The 26317-nt window shown below is 52.9% G+C and overlaps 1 protein-coding gene across 3 annotated transcripts in view; it reads right to left on the minus strand.

Annotated features, from left to right (window-relative positions):
• EPHB2 (EPH receptor B2) overlaps window positions 1-26317 on the minus strand; it is a 125092-nt gene that overhangs the window by 84123 nt on the left and 14652 nt on the right. For all 3 annotated transcript variants that reach the window (XM_041463450.1, XM_041463449.1, XM_041463451.1), the window contains exon 2: window positions 1518-1582. In XM_041463450.1, the coding sequence (XP_041319384.1) occupies window positions 1518-1582 (65 nt within the window). The remainder of the gene's footprint in view (window positions 1-1517; window positions 1583-26317) is intronic.

Below are 26317 nucleotides of genomic sequence, written 5' to 3' on the forward strand. Positions count from 1 at the left end.
ACCCCTGTGCACCAGCCCCTGTGCTTCCTCGACGCTTAATTAGAAGCCTCTCCCTTTCTCTTGGCTCTCTAATTAACATGCCGGGAGCTCAAAAGAAGGCAGCAGCACAATAACCCGGGGAGACGGCTTCCAGCAGGCCCCGGCCTCATTATGGCCGGGCTGGGGAGCAGGAGCAGGGCGTGCTTCACATATGGAAACACCGCAAACAAGACAGGCTGGGCCAGGAGAGAAAAAGACTTGACCTCTTCTCCCCTGCATTGTGTGCCCGTCATCCCCCTCGGCGGGCACTGGCGGGGCTGGGGCAGCTCTGCCCTTTATCATGGTGATGGGCCCGGCCGGCAGCGCCTGTGCCTGGCGCGGCACCGCGGCCTCGCTGCTCCGGCTCGGTTTAATCTCCCCAGACAAGGCTTTTCTCGCCTCTTTCTTTTCTTCTGCCAAGTCGGCTCAGATCGGGGGCATGCTGTCAGCCTGGGGGTGAGGTCCACAGAAACGTCTTCATCCAGCCCCTGCAGAGGGTGGATGGAAGGCAGGACAGAGCCCGAGCCACCACTGCCACGCACGGGCTTGGGAAGCATCTCCAGGCTTTGGCCAGGCTGGATTGGGCCACCCAAGTGTAAGGGAGGAGGTCTGGGGGGGTTGGACACTGTGGCTGCCCCTGGTTACCACCAGAGGTGGGCAGGATGCTCTGAAGCACCTTGATGCCCCACATGGACACAGAGGTGGCTCCACTCTGGGTTTCTCCCATGAGAGGAAGGGTGCAGAAATCACAGAGTCACAGAATGTTCTGAGTTGGAAAGGACCCACAAGGATCATTGAGTGCAACTCCTGACCCTGCCCAGGACCCCAGCAATCCCACCCTGAGCATGCCTGGGAACATTGTCCAAATGCTCCTGGAGCTCTGGAAGGCTTGGGGCTGGGACCATTCCCTGGGGAGCCTGGGCAGTGCCCAGCACCCTCTGGGGGAAGAACCTGATGCACTGCCTTGCCCAAGCTCTTCTTTAAAGGAGTTTCATCAGTGTGGTTCTCTGAAGTGTTTCAGGGTACACCTGGCCCTGGTAAAGAAGACAGATAGTTCTGCTGAACCAGCAAACATCTCTCCATGGGATGCCAGTCCTTTCAGGACCTGAGCCTAATGCCCTCATCCTGCTACAAGTGACAGACAATGGAATAACAAGTGAGACACTGGGGACAAATGACGGTGGCCTTGGCATATTGTTTCTTCCTCCCCTCATTTTTAGGTGGCCGTATGCCAGCTCTATGAAGACTATGATTCCTCTAGCTCCACACTGCATGACTCTGTGGGGTGGGAACTATATCCCACCAACAGTGGGGTATTTTCTGGAGTATCATCTCCTAGAAAACTCCTGGAAATCTCAACTGTCACCTCCTTTTGTGCTCTTCCCATATGGCCAAGGCACTTTGCATCAGTGCCTGACTTTTCCTGGGCCAAGCTTGCCACATTCACATGCAGAAGAGACCCCAGAGCAGCTCCAGGTCCCTGTTAGGTGATGCCTTACCCCTGATGGAGGATGAACCGTCCAGCCCAACTCTGCTGTCGCCGTGGTGGAGTCCATCAGTGTCTCTGTGGAAGGAAGGGGAAACAAGGAGTCACTGGATGCTGATGAAAGGACTGAAGATGGAGACAGGGAAAAAGGTGGAGAGGAGCTAGCCCAGGGCTGCAGGGCTGGAGCCCATCCCACACTGAGCCTTTTGGCCACATCTCAGCCAGAGGACACAGGTACTGCTCCCTCCACCCACCTGCTCCCCACCCACTGCCCACAGCTCCCTGGCCCCCATGCAGAATCATGGAATCAAAGAATGTCAAGGTTGGAACTGATCTCCAAGATCATCAAGTGCAACCATCAGCCCAGCACCAAAACCATGTTCATCATTAAACCATGTTCACAAGTGCCACATCCACACATTTTTTTAATGTCTCCAGGGATGGTGATTTCACCACTGCCCTGGGCCAATGACTGACCATCCTTCCCATGAAGGGATTTTCCCTAATATCCAACCTAAACCTTCCCTGGCACAGCTTGATGCTGTTTCCTCTTGTTCTGTCTCTTGCTCCATGGAAGCAAAGCCCAACCCCCACCTGCCTGTCCCCGCCTGTCAGGAGTTCTGCAGAGCCAGAAGGTCACCCCTGAACCTCTTTTTCTCCAGGTTTCTCCCCTGCCAGCTCCCTCAGCCTCTCCTGGTGCTCCAGCCCCTTCCCCAGCTCCATCCCCTTCTATGGAAATGCTCCAGCCCCTCAATGTCTTAATTTTCATTAGGGGCCCAAAACTGGCCCAGGATTTGAGGTGGGACCTCAAGGAGTCCAGCACAGGCAATGTCTCCTGCTATGAATGGGGACTCTTCCATCCATCAGCCAAGCTGGATTTTCCTCCTCTCAATCCTAAATCCAGGTACCCCCAGCCTAGTTCCACCCCTGCAGCTGAGGAGCAGCCTGAGCAGGGAACCTCCATCACCTTCTAGTTTCCTTTGCCAAAAGCAGGATATTTTTTTTCTCAGCACTTTGCACAGTAGGGAGAATCCTCTGAGATGCAGTAGAATGTGGGGAGGAACAGCACTTTTGGGACTTAAAAGTTGTAAAAAATTAAACCACTGTTAAAGCTGGTTTTCCAGGTGATTTGGGTTGAAACAGGTCAGGTGATGCTACCACCAACCAGCACAGACAAGTCCTCCTAAGCCATGCAACAGCAAAGCCTCCTCACCCTTACTGCAGCTCATGGTACTTCCAACACCGGAATTCTTTTCATCCCAAATAGCTGTAGGCTCGTTCAACTCCACTGATGGCACAAAAAGGGGTGCTCAGGTTATGGTACCCCAATTTCTGGGCCAACATGAGCAGGTGAACATGCCAGCCAGCCTCATCAGAAATAAATGGGACACACACTTGGAATCATGGTTTGAAAAGCCATCTAACATCGAGTCCAACCATTAGTGCAGCACTGCCATGCTCTGCACTAAACCATGTCTCTAAGCACCACATCTACACACTTCTTTAACACTTCCCAGGGAGTGTTCAAAAGTCTTTTCTGGACACTTCCATGAGTGGCTTCCAGAGTTTGGGTAACTCTCTGTTCCTCCAGGTCTGCAGCCACATGCTCATGGCAATACAGGGATTTTTCTGCACCACACCAAAAGCTGACAGTTTAAGGAAATAGGACAATATTCCTGAGTTTAGGAAGTGCAATTTAGAAATTCTGCCCAAAGGCCTCAAAACACCGAGGATGGACATGAGGGGAGTGTGGTGGGACAGACTGCACAGGGCAGCATATGGCCAGTGATTCTGTGCTGAGACCATGGTCATGCCCAGAGGGGAAATTCTCTCCCTCTGATATGCAGGGACAATGTGAATCTGCCCCTGATTTCAGCACGTGCCCTGGTGATGCCAACTGCGCTTGCAGGGATGCTGGGAAGTGTGCATCCCATACACACTTAGAGTCCCACTTACAATGACTGGGGTTGGGAGGGATCTTCAAGACCATCCAGTCCCACCCTCCTGCCATGAGCAACCTTCCACTATCCCAGGTTGCTACAAGCCCCATCCAATACGGCTCTGGACACTGCCAAAGGTAGTCCCAGAATGGGAATGGAGAGTTACTGGCTGTAACCATGTCCTTCTCCCACCAGAAAAACAAGCATGCTCCCAACAAACCCCCCAAGAGCATCTCCACCTTCTCCACTTTCACTCCATTGAACAAAAACAAAGGAAGAAAAGCTCAGCCTTGAGCAGATCCATCACTGAAGAGCCAGGCCTGGATGCAGAGGTGACAGCTGCTCCATGCATGTGACCTCCCGTTCCCCACTGACACCCCAAAAAGTGCCTCGGCAGCACTGTGCTCCCTGCACCTACTCCTGGCAGCACATCCTCCTCAGACTGTGGCTTGTTCATTACTCCTGGTTCCAGCCAGCGGTTTCCAGTTCACAGGAAACCAGGATTTCAAAATTTGGTTTTATTCCAAGAGTAAAAAGCAAAAAATAGTTCTTTTCAATTTTTCCCACTAGGAAAAGTTCTGGAAAACAGCTAATCCCGAAAAGTTGTGGGTCAGGTTTACAAAATTTCTTTTTAAACTGAGTATTTGTTTACATAGGCAATAATAATGTTTACTTTATCAGAGGATCTTGCTTTTTCATTAAAACACCAGTGGTGTTTGATCTGAAAGGAAAACAACATTTTTCACACAGTGCTAGCAAGAAGCTTTAAAAACCCCCTGAATTTGTTACTTTATCTTAACTATCAGTGACAGTGGTGTATAGTAAGTACATTAATAGCAGTGACTAAAATGGAAAAAAAGATATATTCTAAGTCATTACAAATAATTCCCCAAATAAAGTTCATATTTTGAAGGATTTTGCATTTTTAAAGGCCTTTTATTTAATGAAAACTCGGTGCAGTGGAAGTGTCGTGCTCAATACACCACTGCTCCCACCCCCTTATCCTCATCTGAAGGATCCCCTTGGAACTCTGCATCCACTCTGGCGGCCCAGAGAGAAGGAGGAGAAAAAATTTGCAGGTTTTAAGCAAGTTTTTCCAATGGCAAATTATCTTCCCATAAAAAACACCAGATATTCCATTAATTTTAGTCTGGATTTACACCATTTAGCTGCCAGCTATTGGATTTCCTTTTCCTTCTACAAAGACTCTGCAGTCCAAAACCTTTCTTTCTTGTGGTGCTCACGGGTGGCAAATGATCCATCTCCAAGACAGCTAAATTACTCAGCTTCCTTCTTCTTCCTCCCTAAACCAGGTTCCTGTTTGAGGCTCCTGTTCATCACTCTTCATAGTGCAGGGGGTCCCAGGGCTGTGGTCCCCATCACACACATCTGTAACACTCCAACATGCTCCTTCTGGGGCAGTTTTTGCACCAAGCTGCTGCCCAGGCTGAAATCCTTTTGGAGATGGAGTTACACTGAGCAGAGAGTGCCTGAATTATAGAAAATTGGGAATAACTTGTCCCTGTGAAGCACGGTGACCCTGCAGGGTCAGCACAAGTCGATGTGAATCAGAACTGTAAAACCACAGAATGGTTTGGTTTGGGAGGGACCTTAAAGCTCACCCAGCTCCATGGGCAGGGGTACCTTCCACTGTCCCAGGTTGCTCCCGGCCCTGTCCAACCTAGAATTATAGAATCACAGAACAGGCTGAGCTGGAAGGGACCCACAAGGATCACAGAGTCCAACTCCTGGCCTTGTACAGGGAACCCCAACAACCCCAGCCTGTGCCTCAGAGTGCCGTCAAAACACTCCTTGAACTCAGACAGGCTTGTGACCACTGCTCTGGGGGCCTGTTCAGTGCTCAACCAACCTCTGGCCGAAAAACTTTCTTCTAATATGCAGCCTAGCCCCAGCCACATCCTCAAGTCCTATCACTGCTCACCAGAGTGAAGAGATCGGTACCTGCTCCTCTGCTGCCCTTCAGGAGGATGTTGAAGAGCACAATGAGGTCTCTACCATTCTCCTCCAGGCTGAACAGACCAAGTGACCTCAGCATCTCCTCATATGGCTTTCTCTCCAGACCCTTCCCCATCCTCATGGCCTCCTTTGGATTGGATGCTCTCTAATTGCTTAATGTCTTTTTAATATTGTGGTGCCCAGATCTGCTCCAGGACTCGAGGTGAGGCTGCCCCACTGCAGAGCACAGCGGGACAATCCCCTCCCTTGCCTGGCTGGCGATGCTGTCCCTGATGTCCCCCAGGACACGGGTGGCCTTCCTGGCTGCCAGGGCACTGCTGACTCAGATCCAGCTGGCCAGGACCCCAGGTCCCTTCCTGCAGCTGCTCTCCAGCCTCTTGTTGCCTAGTCCACCCACACATCCAGGGTTGCCCCATCCTTGGTGAAGAATCCAGCACTTTCTCTTGTTGAACTTCACATGGTTGGTGATGAGTCCTCTGTTTAGTCGAGGTCTCTCTGCAGAGCCCCCCTGCCTTTGAGGGAGACAACAGCTCCTCCCAGTTTTGTATCTTCTGTGAACTTGCTTCGTATTCCTTTCAGTCCTGAGTCCAAGTCATTGGATGCTGAAGAGCTCAGGGCAATGACAAAGCCCTGCAGTGACAGGTCACCAGTCTGATGTCACCCCAGTCACTGTCACCTGTTGTGCCTGACCTGTGAGCCAGTTTCTCACCCATCACCTGATGTGTTTATCCAGCTGGGGGCTGGACAGGTTGTCCAGAAGGATTCTGTGAGAAACAGTATCAAAAGCTTTGCCAAAATCAAAAAAGATTCCATCTCCTGGCTTCCCTTGATCAACCAGATAGGTTTACCCTGTCATAGAAGGAAATCAGGTTTGATAAGTAGGACTTCCCCTCATGAAGCCGTGCTGGCTGCAACCAATGACTACGTTGTTCTCCGGGTGTTTTTAATACTTCTCAAAATAATGTTCTCCATTGATTTTACCAGGCAATGAAGTGAAACTGACAGGCCTGTAATTTCTAGGGTTCTTCTTGCCCTTCTTGAAAATTAGGACAATGTTCACTGACTTCCATTCAGCTGGGAACTCTTTGAAATCCCAAGACTGCTCAAAAATCACCAAGAGAGGCTTTGCAATGACATCAGCAGCACTTTGAGGATCTTGGATGAATCATAGAATCCCACAGGAATTTGGTTTCAATGGGACCTTAAAGCTCATCTCATTCCACCTCCTGCCATGGGTAGGGACACCTGCCACTATCCCAGGTTGCTCCAAGCCCTGTCCAACCTGGCCTTGGACACTTCCAGGGATGGGGAGTCTGGGCAACCTCTCTGGGCAACCTGTTCCAGATGCTCAAGGACACTTCTGAGTGACAGGTGACTCAAGGTCCAGGGACATCATTTGGACAAAATTCTGCCACAGGCGTGAGCTCCACACAAAGTGTGATAAGCCCCAAGGCATGGCAACCCATCAGCTCCTCCACCTGCATTTCCACTGGGCTGCCCTCTGCCCCTGCCACTTCTGTGCCCATGGTGACCCATGGTGGGCTGTCATGGCCATATCTCCCCCAGCAGCTTCCCTGGTCCTACCTGGGGCTGCCCCCTGCTCATACAAGCACATGGGCACATAACAGGACCAGGTCCTGTGCTGGGGACAAAAAACAGACCAACTGCAGGATGGACAACCCCACGTCCAACTGTTAATGCTTTGACCACCACCTTGGCAACTTCACTCATTGGCACAGCCATTTTCATGGTGCCATCCTGCTGGCTTGGCAGCACCAGACGACAGGGTGAGAGGCTGATGCCTTGGCAGCCCCATAAAAATCCCCGTGGCACCCAGGACACGGAGCAAAGCCATGTGGGAGTGGCAGGAGTGGGAGCTTGGCCCCTGGCCCACCTCTGGTGGCTGCGATAGCTGCAGCTCAGGGCAGCACTCCCTCCACAGCAGCGTCTCCTCAGTGTTGTTGCTTCTGTTCTCCCCTCCCGTGTGTTTATCTGCAGCTTCACATGCTGCCCACAGCATTATAAATAAATCTGCAGCTCCTCCACACCAGCAGACGCAGCTCTGGCCCGCTTCCCACTGGGAACCGCACTGCTCCCCACGGGACACTCGGAGACCAGGGTCCCTGCTTTGCACTTTGAAGATGTTTTCTCTGAGCAGCTTCCCCCAGCACTGGGGGCTGTCCCTGGCACTGCTGCCTGCTCCGAGGGCACACTGTGGCTCTGGAGGGACACTTTGCATCTCCAGTCACTTCATCACCCCCACCCCACCACTTCCAGATGCTCAAAGCCACGCTAGGACAGCGTCGTGCAGAGGATCTGCTGTGACAATACTGGGTGGGGGTTTCTGTGCTTCCACGCAGCCACAAGTGAGATGAGTGTGGGGTTCTCAGCTGCACCAGCTTTCCCCATCCGGCCAGATCAGGAATGAGACTGGTGGACAGAACTGGAAGGGGGGGACAAGTCTGGGATCATGATGGGTCCTGCAGGTAGCAGGACGGGCTGGCCAGGAGTGGGGATGAAGGGTGACAGGACCAAGGGACAGTAGCAGAGGCTGGAGGAGAAAGGGATTAACAGAGGAGCTGTGCATGTTACAGACACACTTCTCTCCATCCGGAAAAATAACTTGCATGGAGTTTTGCCAATTCAGACCAATTTGGAGTATCCGGACCTGAGTTTCTGAGAAGTCCTGGCAAATGCTTCACATTCACAGGCTCCAAGCTCATCCAGATAAAGAAACAGCTGGACAAATAAATAGCCCCACAGATAGCTGGAGCCTCCACCCTCATTTTTCCACCCACAACTTTTTCCCTTCCCCTTTCACTCCTCACGAAAGCTCCTCTCTCAGGGTAGGACACTTGCCAGGATTGTAACCCTGGTCCAATATTATCAACACAGGGAGCAAGCTTCTTGCGAACCTATGACCACACCAGTTGTGGCCAGTGCTGCATGTGCAAAGCAGGCAAGAAGCTTCCAGCCTGCTCTGATGGGTTGGGAGCAAAGCCATCCTAAGGGAGAGACAGTGGGAGATCATTCCTTGCCACCATGTGCCTTACATGACCTGGAAGCCCACCTAAAACACCTCATCAGCTCCAGGCTGGAGGGACACACAGTGTTAGAGCCCAGCCAAGTGGAGCAAGACCAGGATCTGCATTGGAGACACCACAGGTCAGGATGAACTCCTCCATGCAGGAACATGTGCTTCTGGAACCATGTACCCATCCTGGCCTCAGGCACAGCCACCACATCCCGGGGCAGGGGGTGGCTAATGAGAAACCCGTCTGTCCCCGCCCGAGGAGCCCTCACCACAGATCTCTACCCTTCCCCAAGTTGAAAGGCCCCTCTCTGCCTCCTGTGCTTTACTGGAGCCTGATTATGATATTTTTGCCAGCGTGAGCTGAGAGGGGCCGAGCAAACCCAGTGGCCCTTCCCTGCAGCCCTGAGCTTTGCTTTGCCTGGCCGGGGGCCAGCGGAACAAGCTGAAACCCAATCCCCCCCCGGCCGAGCCCTGGCGCGGGAACAGCTCCCTGCATTGTGAGCGGCGGCTACGGGATACTTGGGATACTTCACTCAGGGATCCACTCACACTCCAGGAGGGACAGTGATTGATGGGGAGCGAAAAGAGGAGGCTGACTGAGCTGGGATGGGGACCCCGACACACCCCGCTCCCGGAGCCCCAAAGGGCACCCCGAGGTCAGCCACAGCAGATCATGCTGGTGGTCCCAGTGCTGGGAACCCAGCACTGAGGTACCTGGTCATTCAATGCCTGTCCCTGAAAAATTAGGTCTAGCCAAGACACAGAGACCTAAGAATTAGGATGATGTCCATCATCTCCATCGCACAGAGTGCCTCTGACCTGCCAAGCAGGATCCAGGCTGATAGTCCACGGAGCAGGGAGAGCTGAGCCCAAAGACACCACACAGCACTGGCAGGGGAAAGATATCCTCACTTTGGGGGAGTCATGGAGCCTTCCTGGCTCCTCAGCTCCCAAGGACATCAGTCACAGCCCCTGCAAGCCCTGTGAGACAGGAGCCAGCCCCAGAGCCAGCAGGGGAGCAGGGGATGGAAGCTGGTGGGGCTCAACAGAACCTGCTGGGTCACTCTCACCCAGTTACTGGGTGGTGCTCAGCTGCTTGCAACACTAGGGGTCAGGAATGGTGTCAAACAAGGGGATGGTCCCAATGCCCTGCCCTTGGCACAGCATTTCAGCAATCCCAGGTGAAACTCCCCCTGCATTTCCATGAGGGAAATGCCATGAGCTGGGCTATGCTTTCCCATTCCCACCAAAATCCCTCCCTTACTCTGACTGCCCACACCTTGTCTGGACCATTCTCAGGGAACCAAACCCAGGGCTGATATTGCTGTGCTGAAAGAAACCACTGATCTTTAGCTCCCAGCCTTGCTAGACCAGAAAATACGGAAAGCTGGGCTTGGAGCAGAGCTGCACCTGGCCACAGGGACCATGGCAATGCCACTGGGTGAGCCAGGAGCCAGGGCTGAGCACGGCCACGGCCCAAATCCAGCAGCTTCCAGACCCTCTTCCCAGCTCCTCCTCTCCCTATGAAGGGCTGGCTGTGCAAGCACTGCCCTGCAGGGTGCTCCACTGCTGGAAAGCTCAAAGCAAGGAGAAGCCAAACTCAACAGCCCATGGGGTCCTGCAGGTCACCCCAGCACATGTCCTGCTTTCCAAGCACTCAACTGACCAATCCAGGATTGTCCCTCTCACCTGCCTGGCTGGGAGGAGAATGAGAGCTCCAGGTCTCAGAAAGGAATTCTGATTTTGTGACCTCTCAGTCTCTGCTGAAGAAGCAGGTGAGGCTGGATGTGAGGCAGGACCACTCTCCTTCCAGCTTCCACATTATCCCACTCATGGCTGCAGATGCATCCTGTCTGTCCCAATTTCCCCACACCAGCTGCTTCACAGGTCAGCAGCAACAGGAAAAGCCCACCAGAGCTCTCTGGGAAGCTGCTCCAGCAGCACCAGCAACCCACTGGCAGCATCTGTCCCAAAAGGAGCTGGGACTTGTAGGTGGTCTGAGTTCAGGCGAGGGCAGGCTGCTGGGAGGAGACAATGCAGATGCCAAATGCCAGCAAGCAGAGGCCCTCCTGCTGCTGCTGGGAATGCAGGAGCCACACAGAAGACACAGATGAAGGCATTTAACAGCCACTGCTACTGTCACTGCTGATGGCTCTCCGTGGTGGCACTGACACCATTGGCTGTGAGATACCCTGAGGGAGGGAGTACCAGGGCAAACTGTTGCATCCAGTCTGATCCAGGCCCAGCAGAGACTGAATTCCCCAGTAAGCCTTTTTCCAAGAGGATGGAACCGGGTCATGCTCCCTCTGAGACCCTCCAGGTCTCTCTTCCTCTCTTGGGGATGGACACAGGGGTGCTCTGGGAGGTTGGAGTCCCATGCCCAGAAGCTCCTAGAGGTGCCCCAAAGAAACCATCAGGCAGTGCCCTGGTCCAGCTGAGTGTGGCACAGCCACCCCATGGGGGACGGACACTCGTGACACCACTAGTGCCCAAACACGTAGCCACTGTCACCGGTGTGCAGGAGCAGGTGCCATGTGCAGCTCCTGGCTGCAGCATCCTGGCAGAGAGCTGCTGTATAACATAATCTGCTCCCACCACCGTGCCCTGCAGCCACTGGTACAGGGTGTAATGCCCAGGGTGCAGGGCAGCACTGCCCAGTCCCCTCTGATACCCACAGCCACTCTCCTGTATCCTAGACACAGCATCCTGTATTCCCAAACCCACTGTCCTGTGTCCCCAGGCACAGGGGCGAGGTGACCTCAGGACATCTGGGATGCAGCAGGAAGCCTGGAGGCTGCAGAGCATCACTGGGTAAGGAGCACATGCTTGGCTCTTGGACAACATCATCCCTTTCCTCACTAACCCCTGCCCATCATCTGATGTGATGAGCATGGAGGGGACCAGGAGGGGTGACACAAACCCAGGGCATGGCTTTGTGGCCAGCTCTGTCCCTCTTTTCCTTGGGGCAACCCCCACCCACAGTGGGGACAGTGAGCACAGCCAGTGCCACCTCCCAGCACTGCTGATACTAAATGAGGTTTTGTCACCCTGCTTGGTGGCACGGGCTGCAAGCAACTCACTCCCAGCAGGCTCCAGAGTCCTGCTCAGAATCCCAACTGAGCTATCCTTAATGGGCTTCAATTTTAATTTGCTTTTATTGGAAAACACAGATGGTGACCTCCCTCTCCCCCTGGCCCAAACATATACAGGATAATAACATTTACAGGGAAAGATGTTATCTCCAAGCAGCCAAAGATGCAGCAAAAGCCCCACTGTCCTGCAGTGACACACAGCTGTGCCCCACAGCCCTGCCTGGGCCACCCAGAGCCACCAGTGGGGGGAAGCAGGAAGCAGGGCCAGGGAAGAAGAATTAAAGAGCAGGATGAGTCCCTGATGCAGCCAAGCTTCTCAGACTGACCTGGCCAACTTCCTCTGTGACCGTGTCTCTGCAGAGGCATCCCAGAGCAGAGGGATGCCCACAGCTCTGCCAGCACTGCTGTCCCCACACCTGGAGCCAGCCCCTGCCTGCAGCCCATCCAGCTGCTCCAAATATCCCTGACTCCAGCCACCCCCTGCAAGAAGTGCATGTCAGAGCCCAGGATGGCTGTGGGGAGGGGATGGCAGTGCAGGGACAGACAGGGACAGGCATGGACAGGCAGCGCTACAGGCACCAGGCTACACCTGCACCAGGGACCCAGCAGGAGGGTTCCCCAGCAAACAGCAAGCATCAAATGCCTCTGGGCTTGTGCCACATGAACCAGGGCACCCAAACACCAGAGCCTGTGGATGCTCCTGCCCCTCTGGCACTGCTAGTGTCATGCAGAGCCAAGCTGCCTCGTGCACCCCCCCCCCCCGGCCCAACCTCCCCCGGCCCCCCCCCCCCCCCCAAACCCAAGCATGGGGTGAGCAAGGATGCCCTCTGTCACACATTTGCTCTGTGGATCGACCTGACATTGCTACTTTTGCCTGTTGTTACTGACAAGCTGGGAACATGCTTCTGGTTGGCAGTTCCAAGCAGGAATGGCTTGGGAGGAGCTGCTGCCTTTTGTCAAGCATGGAAGGGACCCTCTGGGCAGCAGGGGGCTTCAGCTCAGGCTCCTGGCTAGAGTAAGCTTCTCCCCAGGACAGATGCAGGAAAGCCCAAAACTCCTTCAAGGAGCTTGGCTTCCCTCCAGTCCCTCCCAAGGCCAAAGCATCTCCCCACTGCCATCCTTTTCTATCTCCACCTTTTCTGCATCTCCTCCAACCCCACCATGGCAGATAAAGTGCCAGAGGAGCCAGCAGCTGCAGATGGTGGGAATTTTTAGTGAGAGGCCAGTGTTTCCTTCCTTGGGAAAACCTCATCTTCAACACCTCACCATGGAGAGGGCTTCCCTTCTCTCCTCTTACACACTCATTCACCCTCAAAAGCAGTGGGGGAACTGAGGGATGCTCTACTGGTGGGTGCCACAGTGCTAGTGGTCCTGCTTGGGCAAGGGATGTGCGGCATCCCCCTTTCCCTCCCTCCGTCCCTCCCTCCCTCCCTCCTTCCCATCCATTCATCCATCCATCCATCCATCCATCCATCATGCATGCATCTATCCATCATCCATCCATCATCCATCCATCCATCCATCCACCCATCCATCCATTCACCCATCCATCCATCATCCATCCATCCATCATCCATCCATCCATCATCCATCCATCCATCATCCATCCATCCATCCATCCATCCATCCATCCATCCATCCATCGATCCATCCATCCAGCATCTGCCTTCCTGGAAAAAGCAGCTCTGGAGCAGGCAGGAGATGGGCTGCGGGCACACAAGGAGAGAGAATCCCCTCTGACATCACCCACAGGTGCTGCAGCAAGGAGCTGGAGGACGAGGGACAGGAGTGGGGAATGTCCACTCTGGGATGCACCTGCAGCTCTACAGGCCAGCCTGGACAAGGTGGCAGCAGCTTGTGAACCAGCTGTGCAGCTCTTGGAGCTGGAGGAGAAAACATGCCAAGGTCCAGGCTGCCACTGGGACAGAGTCCTGGAGACCCCAGGGCTTGTGGAGCCTTGTTTCCTTCAGAGAACAATGGATGTGAGCAGAGCTCACCCGTGAGCAGAGGACGAGCACTCGGCAGGTACAGACAGCCCTAATCCGGTTCCACGGCTGTGGGAAGGGATTTTTGCATGCATCAAAAGAAACACACCCGGAGGTGGAAAAAGGGCAATTTCCACAAGTTGAAAGGGATTATTAGCAAAAATTGATCAGGGGGGAAATGTAAACAAAAACAATGAAGAGTAATTACAGCTTATGGCGGCTTAGCCAAAATCTCATAAATCTGCGATCATAAAAGAAGGCGTCTTGAGTTCAAAATTATCTTGGCTTGGAATAAAAGGAAAAAATTGCAGTAAAAATAAACATATTGTATAAATTAAACCCAGGGGAAGTTGGCAGCAGCGAATTAGCAGCTCTAAGATGCAGACAGTTGCAAAAGGATGTATCAATGAAAAAACTGACTGCCAGGAGACGAAAGGAGGGAAAAAACTGAAACTTTAAATACACCAAAATCAAATACAATTAGAGCTGTGGAAAGGCAAGTCCATGGGGATGCCCAAGTGTGAAGGCAGCAAACACAGACACCCCAACCAAAACAAGGGCACAGCCAGGATGAGCAGCCGTGGCAGCTCTGGGGACCTGCAGCACCCAGGAGATGCCAGAGACAGGCACACCTGAGACCCCTGGCCACCAGCATCCCACTGCCCTGGGCAGCTGCCCACCCTGCCCCACCCAAGAGCAAGGGCTGTGAGGCGGTGGATCAGGACAACAATTCTGGAGTTGTTTCTTGATGGCCACATCAGCCCCAGAACAACCATTTGCTCTCCAGCAGCAACGTGGTGTGGTCAGCAGAGCCCTACAGACCTGTGGGCAAGGACAGCTCAGGACCAAGAGCTGCCCTCTCCCCTTCCAACACCTTGTGCCAGGCACCAAGCAGGGACAGGGCACTCCTAGGATGGAGAATGATTTTGTAGCATCCCATAGGGCTGGTGGAAATGATCTCGGGGGTCTGCGTTCAACCCCATCTCCACCACAAAACTGGGGCAGCTTGGGCTCTGGGATGAAGTCCCAGTGCCTCAATGACTTGCTGCCAAGTGATGTAGACACATCCAGCTGCTCAGCAAACCCCTCCTGGACCAGGAGGATCCTAAAGCACCAAGTGCTGCCTGCAGAGAGGCCATGGTGGCTCTGCAAGCACTGCTGCAGAATCCATCCTGGTCCTCCAGGAATGATCACCAAATCCTGGGAGGATTGATCCTTGATCATTCAAGGATCACCAGATCCTTGGGAGGAGAAACAGCCCAACAGCTCTGTGAAAGCCACAGTCACCCAGACAACTCAGCCAACACACTAGCAGGAAAACCAGAGAGATGACCAGGGATTTAGCCCGGATAGAGGACAGCAGAACGAGCATCAGGGAGGGCAGATCCAGTGCTGAGAGCTCTGCAGGACAAACTCCAGGTGGTTCACACCCTCCAGGCTGCACTGGAACCTTCTTGCTCTGCATCTCAAGTGCTTTGTGGATGTGCAGCAATGGACCCCCCACCCCAAACAAGCTTTGAGGATAAGGCAGCAGAGGTATCAGATGTAGCCAGGAACCTGTGGCTCCTCTGCATGGCTGGGGCCACCCCCAGTTGCACAGACACAGGACAGCAAGGACAGGCCATCGGGAGTGTCCTACGGGCAGGAGCCGAGGTGGGGAAGGACAGACCACGGCCACTGTGCAAGGTCTGTCTTTCACTGCCTTTTCTCACTGTGGGTAAATGCCACACCTGTGCCAGGAGGAGAGGAGGCTGCCAGTGGAAGTGAGGCACAGAGCCCCTGGCAGTGCCAGGCTGGAACAGGCTGTGGATCAGTGAGCCTGGAGCACCCTGTCCCCTTGCCACCATCAGCACCACTGGGGCCTGCCAGCACAGGACGCTGAAGTGACACTGCAGGAGCTGATACTGCCTGTGCCCAGAGACACAGCCAGCACCTGCAGCTCCTGCTGTGACGTGTCCTTGAGCCAGGCTGTGTCTGCAACCTCTCCCTGGCACCCCAAACCTCCAGGACTCTCTGCATGGATGCATCCTGGGGACCCTGGAAGGATTCCCCAGTTGCATTGCTGCTCCCGCCCCACTCTGCCAAGAGAGAGCATCCCTGCATCTTCTGAGGATGCAAAGGATTCCCAGACAACCTCTAACAGCTTTGCAGAATTTAGTGTTTGCTTCCTGAGCCTCATAAAAGTACCACACTTCCAAAATTTAGTTTACAGGGTGACCGAGGCATTACCTCTTATCAGCCTTGACATGGGAAATCAGGTGAAAAGTGCTGTCCAGTGAATGCCCCATCCCCCAAATTCCCTACTCAGCATGAAACAGCCTTTATAAATCAATGTCTGCAGGAAAAGAACACATGAGGGAGCAGCAAGTTTATCCTCCCCTTGCTGCTGCACTCCTGGTGATCCCTGAACCCCACAAGTGTGATGGAAGGGATCTCTCCAGGGCTGATGCCCCATCCACTGCTCAGGGAGAGACTGTGACCTGTGGGATGTGCTTGAGTACCCAGGGATGCACCCAAATCTCAGGGAGCAGTAAAAAAAAGAGGACACTCCTCCCATTTCCTAGCACCACACTCAGTTCTCTGGCACCTCAGCACCCCCATCCTCTCCCCTGCTTCTAGGACATGGAGCCCCTGGGAGCATCCTGCAGGTCCTGCTGCTGCTGTCTAATGGCCTGAGCCAGCCATGGTGGCCAAGCCATGGGAACCCCCAGCACCCTGCACTACTGTCAGTGATGCTGGAGCACGGGGCTGCACAGGGAATTTGTGGGAGGAACGTGTGCAGCTTCGGCTGAGTGGCCACACTGATGTACTCAGGACCAGGCAGAGCAGGAGGCTGCACTCAGCTCCCTGTGTGGGCATCACTGGCACCACAGCATGTCCCAAAAACACTGATGAGCTGAGGAGAACCCAGAAGCTGCAGCGTCACCACAGCCCAGATGTCACCCTCTGGTCACTTTGCCCATGGCAGGGTGCTGACAAGGTGAGCCCAGCCTGGGGCTGCCAGGGCTGCCAGGCCTACAGGAGGTGCCTCTTGCCATAACACAGCCCCAAAGGCACAGGACAAGGCTCCCCAAACCCCATGTGCTTGGTATGCAGAGAAGGGGGTACAGCCAGTCCCAGCCCTGCCAGCAGGATTGATTTAATTAGATATTGAAAAGAAATTCTTCCCTGTGAGGGTGGGGAGGCCCTAGCACAGCGTGCCCAGAGAAGCTGTGGCTGCCCCTGGATCCCTGGAAGTGTCCACGCCACTGGAGGACAGGAGTGGACAGGGCTTGGAGCACCCTGGGACAGTGGAAGGTGTCTCTGCCCACAGCAGGGGGTGGGACTGAAGGACCTTTAAGGTCCCTTCCAACCCAAACCATTCTGGGACTCTATGTCTGCACCCCATGGCACTGCAGCAGCCTAGGCAGTGAAAACATGTCCATGGGGTGAGAAACACCTCCTTGATCCATGAGCAGCACCCCTCCCTCCTGCAGGGGATGCAGCACTCCTCTGTGTCTCCTGATTTATCCTGCCTGGAGAACAGAGGCGCTAGGACCAGTGGGATGCTCTGGGCTGCTGGCCCCCTCCACCCTCTCACACTTCCCAGGATTTATAGATGGATAAAAATCCCTTGGCTGAGCCTTTGTTTATTTTGCTCAGAGAAAATAATTAACTCTTAATGTAGTTCTGGTGTCCCTTCCCATGGCAAGGGAATGGAATGAGATGTGCTTTAACATTCCATCCAATCCAAACCATCCTGGGATTCTCTGAATCAAGGAACTTGGTGAAACCTTTAAGCTGTCCCACTCCAAGCACGGCACACATTATAATACTCCCTGCATCACAACATGGCAGTGCCAAGCCTCAGCTGCACACACTCACTGTCCCCATGCCATGATGTCCCCAGACTGGGAGTGATCCCAGGGGCAGCAAAGCCCTGCACCCGGGAGCCTGGGAAAGAAGCCATGGAGCGATGGGAGAGGTGGGGGTCGGGGGAGCATCCCTGCAGGAGTCAGCTGTGATGGCTCTGCAGGGCCAGCTGGCTTCCAGCACAGAGCAGCTGGGAGGGTGTGAAGCAAGACCATCAGACCTCTGGTGCCTTTCATCCCTGGTAACTTTTTTGCCTGCAGATATCATGGATTTGCTCAAGGTCACTCTTGCGACAAAGCTCCCAAAGCAAAACGCTGCACTACAGAAACACAGGTGACAGGAGGGGACACCCAAAGAGTTCTGCCACCACCAGCGAGGTGGGTACTGCGAGGTAGCCCCTGGGATGGAGCTGAGCAGGTGGTGCTCAGAAGCAGAGCTCCCCCAGCATTCCCTACAGGGATGGCACAAGGCTGGCAAATTCCCACTCAGTGCTGAGGGAAGCACTTGCTTTGGCCAGCCCCCCCAAAAAAAAGATGTTTCTGCTCCCTGCAGAGCAGAGAAACATCAGACCCTGAAAAACACCACCCTGAGCACCCCCAAACACACATGAACAAAACAGCTTTACCCCCTCTGGGCTACAGGGCAGGGAAGCAGCAGGCACTGACCCACCCCGGAGGGCAGCAGGTCCCAAAGCCCCTGGCCAGGAGCTGCTGGCAGCAGGTCTGGCTGTCCTGGCCAGCAGCAGCCACGAGGACAGGGGAACAAAGGCCAGTTCCCAGCTCCATTGATCCCGAGGTCACACGGCTGAGGGGGGAACATCTGCTCCAGCCCTGCCCAGCCCTGGTGCAAGGATTTCCCTGCAGTTATTCACACAAGGGTGAATTTTCAGAAGGAAGCAGCCAGTACTGCTGTTAAAATTCCCAGCATGGAAAGCCCCAGCCCCAGTTTGTGCCCATGGGGAGGGACCAGGAGCAGCACAGGGTAAGTGCCAGTGATTCCGTAGTGGCCAAGATCCATGTGGTTGGAAGATGACAGAAGGATAACCCAGATCAGCAACTTGTGTCCAGGCTATCTCCAGCCTTCCACTTGAAGTATTCAAGGCCAGGGTGGACAGGACTTGGAGCAACCTGGGCTAGTGGAAGGTGTCCCTGCCCATGGCAGAGGGTGTCACCCAGACTGCCTGGCCAGAACATGCCTGGGATGGCTGGAGATGGAGGAGCATTAGCCAGAGGGAAGAGCCCTGGGGGTCAAAACCAGTTTATGAGAAATCAGGCATCTTTGATCTACAGATTTGAGCAATAGTGAATCAACTCCACCCCTGGGTGATCTGCTGTACAGTTAATTAGACACGTTATTAAAAATATGCTCCTCTACCAGGCTGAATTAGTCCAGCTTCCAAGCCACAGAGTCCTGCCCTGTCTAATTAAACAGACCTTCCCGATTAACAATCCTTCCTCCAGGCCGCTACCAGCAGACAAGGCAGCAGACACTCCTCAGTCTCCTGAATAAGGCCAACAATGGGCAGGATTCCACACCTTGAGTCATGACCATTAAAATGGTTTACTTTTATTTTGATTCTCCTTTGGCTGTGGACACCAGAAGCAGATCCAGAGGCCCCCAGGGCTGGCCTCAGTATCACAAGGACAGAACGTGCAGGTATGTCCTGGCTCACCAGTCAAGGACCTGATCAGCTCTTTCACTCCACGAGTATCCCATTTCCAAGGTGTTTTCAGAGCCAGAGATTTCCTGGTTGCCCTGGTTATGCCCCATAGCTGAGGACCACACTGTGCTCCCAGATACAGTGCGGCCACACTCAGACCCACTTCTGTTCCCTGACGTGCTGAATTCCCTCAGGTGTAACCAATCCATCTCCTCCAGCCTTTACTGCTCTCCCAACACTGGCACTTGCTGCAGATGGGAATCTCCCACTTGGAGATTTTCTCTGACCAGCCAATTTTAAGCCCCTCCAGGACACACCTGTAAATCCATCTCTTGCTGGAGCACGGTGGGAACCCCTCCTTACTCCTAATGCTGCAGAACTGCACATTAAAGGTGTGAATCCCCTGCTTACCTCTGCAACAGCTCCTGGGGTGGTGACTCATCTGTTCCCTGATTTGAAAGCACCAGGTGCTGCCCACATGCTCTTCTCCAGGCTGAAGCCCTGTGCATCCCACATCTCCATGGAATCCTCTTCCTTAGGCCAGCCTGAGCTGCAGCTGTATCCTCAGGGCAGCTTTGTGTCCCACCACGATGCAGAACACATCCTGCTGCTGTCCTGTTCCCCCAAACCCCACATCTGAACCCGAGGGAATGGCTGAGGCAGTGTCAGGGAGGTGTAGGTTGGCTATCAGGAAAAAATTCTTTCTCCAGAGAGTTTTGGGGCACTGACCAGGCTCCCCAGAGAACAGGCACAGCCCCAAGGCTGCCAGAGCTCCAGGCACAGGGTGGGAATTGCTGGGGTGTCTTAAGCAGGGCCAGGAGTTGTACTCAATGTTCTATGGGTCCCTTCCAGCTCAGGAAATTCCACAATTCTGTGAACCCCACATCTCCACTGGCAGCACAGAGAAAGTACAGTCCCCCCAGGAGAGCCTTTCCGTGAATTTATTTTTCCCCTTGGTTCCCAGTCCTGTGGGTTTCCAGAGCTGACTGTTCCCAAGCCAGCAGCTCCACCTCACAGGAGACAGCCCAGATGCCCAAGAGCCTGGTGGGGACCACGCAGGCGGGGCCCACCCTGCCCCCTGCCAGCTGGGAGCCCCTGCTTCACTCTTTTTATTAGAAGCTTTTATTAGAAACACACAGTCACCAAAGGCTGCGAGTGGAATCCATTACACAGCATTTAGTACGAATCATTTGTATTTCACAGCCCGCAATCCTTCTGATTTCACAAGGAAATGGTTGTTAAAGACCACGCTGCAGCCAAAAGGGAGGGACCAGGTGGGAGCAGGGATGGGGGAGCATTCCCAGATCCGGGATGGACCTGCTCCCACACCTGGTCATCATTCACAGCCGCATCCTCCACGTGTGAGATGCTTTGGAATGTGGGAGGAGGCAGCTCTGCTACCTGCAAATAATCACCCCCATCCGAGTCAGGAGATTTTGGAAGCAGGGATAGGATTTCCTTGCACTGCTCCAAGGAAAAAGAATCATAAAATCCCAGAATCATTTGGGTTGGGAGGAACCTTAAAGCTCATCCTGTTCCATCCCTTGCCATGGGCAGGGACACCTTCCACTATTCCAGGCTGCTCCAAGCCCTGTCCAGCCTGGCCTTGGACACTTCCAGGGATCCAGGGGCAGCCACAGCTGCTCTGGGAACCCTGTGCCAGGGCCTCACCACATTCACACTGAAAAATTTCTTCCCAATATTCAACCTAATCCTTCCTTCTGGCAATGGGAAGCCATTCCCCCTTGTCCTGTCACTCCATGCCCTTGAGAACAGAACCTCTGATGCTTCCAGTGTTTAGAGCAGCATTCCGGTGAGGAATTCAGGATGTGTGCAGACATTTCCAGTCAGTGCACACAGAAAGGCTGTGAGCCATGCCTTACAGACAAGTAAACTTATGCATTAGCTCCTTTCCCACTTCCTCCAAAGTGCTTCTTTCCCCAGCCTTTGTGGACAGGGTCACTGAGGCAATGGGGATCCATGGTCAAATGGGATTGGCACCATCAGGCAAAGTTATTTGTGTACCACCAACACCCGGGGTAGAATGAAAACCAAAAACATGGTTTAAACTCTGAACATGGCCATTCCCAGAGAGATGCCATTTTGTAAAGGAAAGAGCTGGAAGTAATGAAGGGAAAATACAGCCCTCACCCACACTCAGCTACATAGAAGGGATCTCATCCCATAAAACAAGAACAGTGACTCATCCCATAAAATGAGAACAGCAAGTCACCCAGGGTGGACATCTTGACCCACAAGAGACCGTTTTAAAATATAAATCGTGACTTGGGATGTTCAAGCTGGATATTAGCAGATCATTTAGGACATTGCTTCTCCAGAAAGGCTGTCCAGCCCTGAGTCTGGCCGCCAGGGACCTGGGGGATCTCCAGCACTGGAGGTTTCCAGGAACTGCTTCCCAAATCCACATCACCTTCATCATTGCTACAGGTGGGGCAGGGCAACCTTGAGGACAGGGAACCAGAGACATCTCCTCTGATCACAGATGCAGCTGACAAATCTTGCTTTTCTAGAAGGTGAGACACAGCAGGATTCCAAATCACTGCTGTATAATGATCCCAGCCACTATCTCATTCAAATACCCAGTGCTCCCTTTTACTGGCTAATGGAACTACAACTGCAGCTCTGTATTTTGTCCCCAGGAAGGATGTCTGGGAACATCATTCCTACACACCTCCACATGAGCCACCTGAGGATGTGGGAGCCCACACAACCCACTAACAACACCTCTCCTCAGCCTAATCCAGGATGTTTATGTGTTCAGTATCAGAACTTTGGTGGAGGAAAAAACAGCATTGCTACCTCTTTATTGTGTTTTGGAGGAAAAACCCAGCAAATGCATTAAGCCAGCAAAGCAGGAGGGAGGCAGGGGTTCCCTGGACTAACACCAGGCTCAGGGACACAAGCAAGTCTGTGCCTTGGCATTCCAATCTCAAAATCCAGAGGCTCAGCCACCCTTCAGTGGTGCCAAAAGGACTCTCCCTCCTTAAACAGCAGCAATGCATTGAGACAGCAGGGCTTGTACAGCCCAAAACCAAGAGACACTGGCAAATGTCTGGCAGGTGTCACCTTCACAGGTGAAGGCTGCTTTTGCCAGGGCAGTGGGTCTTTCTCCAGCAGCTAAGCAGGACATGATTCCTGCTCACAAAGGTCATTGCAAGCTCTCTCAAGTCCACCATCAGTGGTCTTTCTTCAGTCCTAAAACATCCTGTTAGCTCACCTGATACTGTGCCTCACCCAAGGCTGAGAAAGTCCTGGACTCCCCTCTCCATATCAGCAGAAAATCTGGGCAGGGCTCCTGAGGAGGAGGATACTGAGAGCCAGGAGAGGTGAGTGCAGGGAGAGCAGCATGCCTGGCCCGAGCTGCCACAGACAGCACTGTCATCTCCCACACCATGTGTCCTCCAGCTCCCTGCAAAGGATGGGATCCACCCACGCCATCACTGGCACATCAGTCCATAGCTGGGACTGCTCTACACCACAGGCCTGGAGCAGCTGAGGGAGCTGGAAAGGGGCTCAGCTGGAGAAAAGGAGGCTCAGGAGGGACCTTGTGGCTCTGCACAGCTCCTGACAGGAGGGGACAGCTGGGGGGGTCGGGCTGTGCTCCAGGGAACAGGGACAGGAGGAGAAGGAATGGCCTCAGGCTGGGCCAGGGGAGGCTCAGGGTGGGTATTGGGAAAATTTCTTTATGGAAAGGGTGATCACACATTGGCACAGGCTGCCCAGGGCAGTGGTGGAGTCACCAGCCCAGAAGTGTTCAAAAACCACATGGATGTGGCACTAGGGGACATGGGTTACTGGTGAACACGGCAGAGCTGGGTTAACGATTGAGTCTGGTGATCTGGAGGGCTTTTCCAACCTCAGTGATCCTGTGATTCCATGAATTGGGCAGTTCAGCAGTAGAGGATGCTGGAGAAAACCCCTCAGTTCACACAGGTTCAGCTGAGCCCCCACTGCACAATATAAATCACAAACATGCTCAGGACATGCCTGTCACGACATGCAATGACACACGTGATGGAAAGTCACACAGTGCCCGTGACCCAGCTCTCACCACCACATTTCTGCCTCTCCCCTGCCTGGAGACACTGGTACCTGTCAATATCTGTCACTGCTCCACTGCATCACACCCTGTCAGTGGTGAGGACAGGCTCGTTACATAATTTTAATGCACAGAGTGCATTAAAGACCCCGAGGTCTCCAATTTTGGATCTCATAATGACACAGAACGAGGGCTGAATCACTGGACTGGAAGCATGGAGTTGCCTCAGCACTGATGACCACAGTGTGTGTGGGCCAAAGGGAGAACAGGCCAAACCTGAAATGGCTTTGCCTGTTCATCCAAATGTATCAATTTCCAAAATCTCATCAAATTTACAATCAGAGTCAACCAGGAAACAGGAGCAAAAGTACAAATGGAATCCAGAGGGGTTTGGGACTAGATCTTTAAGGTCCCTTCCAAGCCAAACCATTCTATGATTCTGCAACAAAAGTTTAAACTATTTATATATATATATATAAAGGCAATCTAGGAAAACAACAACTTCAACCAAAACCAGCCTCAGAGGAAAAAAGTGTTTGTGACAACCACACACACAAAAGGCAATGCATGAGAAATGGAAAGAGAATAAGCACAATCCATATTTTATTGTAAGTGGCAGAAAGTGAATAAAAGAAACCTCTGGAAAACCCACGTCTGAAGAGAAGAAAAAGTTTTGATGATGTTCTTTTCAGCACATAGAAAAAAATGCTAAGTAAAAATGTTAAAATTCATAGAAACATAGAGAAAAGCATTGAGACAGCCCAAGGCTGGAGGTGCTGTCACTGACTCGAGCCCTGCTCCACTCCCAGTGTGATTAACAGGGTTTTTTACTCCAGGCACAGTCAGAGCTTCCCTCACTGCAGTTCCTGGTGTGTGAAGGGTGGCCATGGTCAGCCAGTTTGTGTCTTTATTAGGAAAGCGGGATGTTATTCCACAGCCCTCCAGAGGACAGGGCTGCTTCCTCCCCTGAGCAACCAGGATTCCTTAGCTCATACATAAGTAACGAGCCAGGGAACGTCTGGCTGTAATTCCTTAAAAATCACACACGTTTGCAAGCATTTAGCAAATAACTGAGACTTTGGAACAGATGCAACGGGGCCACATGGTGCCCAAACAACTCAGCTGTTTCCTCCACAGACAGTGGCCTTGTGGAGGTGGGAGAAGCCCCAGCCATCATTTATCTTCATTTCTGGCCATTTCAGTGATGACACGTCCATAAACAAGCCCAAGAAACCATGACCACATCAAATTCCTGTGTGACACTTCCATAACAGACATGAAAAATCAAATTCTGGGACAAGCCACTATCAAACTGGGAGAAAACCACAAGAAAACTTCACAGCCTGGTTCCTGTACTGGTCAAAGTTTGCAGGAGTAACTGGGCAGTGGAATAAACCTGGGTAGCTCTTTCCAGCACTGTTGCCAGAAAGTATCAGCATTCCCTCTATTACCTCTCCTGTCTGAGTGACCACCAAAATAGACAGAGCTCAAAGTCATAGACCTCACAAACTCAATGGACATTTTCTGGACAATTGTGGACATTTTATGGACACTTTACAGGGATGGCCCATAGACTAAGGGACCAGAGAATCACCAGGGTTGGAAAAGCCCTCCAAGATCATTGACTCCAACCACTAATCCAGTACGGCCAAGTTCCCCATTAACCCATGTCCCCAAGTGCCACACATGCCTTTGAGCACTTCCAGGCATGGTGACTACACCACTGCCCCAGGCAGCCTGTGCCAGGGAATGCTATCTGTGTATTATATCTGTGTGGGGATGAGCTGCCAGCTGGGGTTAAAGCACGACAAAAGAGAGGAGAACTAAGAAAATCCAACACATTTCACAGTGACAGACCCAAGAGACTCCAAAGATTAAGAAGCAAGAGCCCATGAGAGGATGCCTGGAGAAGAAGAAAGCTGGGAAGTCCTTGAAGACACTAATGCAGAGCATCTCAGAGCAGAAGGATCACATCTAGTGGATGCACCAGGATTACAACGTGAGGGAATGGCAGGCACTCAAGGTCTCGCTCGGTTTGAAATCACTTCTGGGGAAATAATGAAAAAGCTGATGTAATTCCAATCATAAAGAATTAAAGAACAGGAGTATAATTAGCACCAGTCAACATACTTCTACAAGAAACAGGTCTTGTCAAACAAATCTGATTTCATTCTTCACTGAGATTACAAGTCTGATTGGTGAGAGGAGCTATGCACGAGGCAGGGGAGTGTCTGAGTGCTGGAATCAGGAGATGTGAGGGCAGCCTGGAAAACTGTGCCAGCCACTGCCTGCACTCCCGATCAAAAAACACGCTACAAAAGGTGTTAAGAACTGATTGGGTGGCACATTCCAAGCAATAGTTCCCAGTGCTGGACCTGGGTGGGCTCCACAGGAATCAGCCCTGGATTCATTTCTGCCTTAGACAGCATGATGGAGAGGGATGAAGGAAACCACTGCTCAGGTGGGTAATGCCCTTGCAGCCTTGCAGAGCATTCTTAAGTGAAGGATATGGGATTCACCTTCTTTGGCATTCACCATATGAAAAAATAATGCTCACACTTTAATGCAGTTGTTAATTTTCTCCAGACAGTAACAGAGAGAAAAGGGCCTCTGAGGACAGGCTGATGATCGAGACCAGCCAGGCAGGCAGGTGAGCTGAACTGCCCTCAGCAAGATGCTGGGGGGGTGCTTCCAGCTTACATTAGAAATCCCATTTTTGTGATAATGATTAAATTGTTCAAATCATCTTCAAAGAAAATGTAGGGGGGTAAAAACCTTAAAATAAATTAAACTCAGCGGTGAAAAGCACTGGAAAGCCTGATCTCCTCCAGCAACTGCCCTGGAGCTGGTGTGGCTCAACAGATGTAAGCACCAGGCAGGCAGGAAAAGCTCCAGATGGTGCCAGTGACATGGTGGCACTGATCAGGGACAGCCCCCTGTGCCCTGCTCTGGCATCACAGCACGGATGCAGTTCCCACCCAACGGACGTTCGCTGTGCATGGAACAACCGGATGGCTTCAGTCCCGTTCCTAGCAGGCAGGTGCCACCCACAGGACTGCCACCACAGCTGGGACCTCCTGGCAGCAAGGAGGGTTCCCTACTTTGCAGGGAGAGCAGGAGCATAACTATGGCTTTAAGGTTTCCAGGAGAGAGATGACTGTCCCAGGCAGGAGCATCTGTCTATGTACATTATCCCATGCATCTCCAGCCCCA

Source organism: Pyrgilauda ruficollis, unplaced genomic scaffold (genome assembly GCF_017590135.1).
Source record: "Pyrgilauda ruficollis isolate IOZ18807 unplaced genomic scaffold, ASM1759013v1 scaffold165, whole genome shotgun sequence".
NCBI lineage: Eukaryota > Metazoa > Chordata > Aves > Passeriformes > Passeridae > Pyrgilauda > Pyrgilauda ruficollis.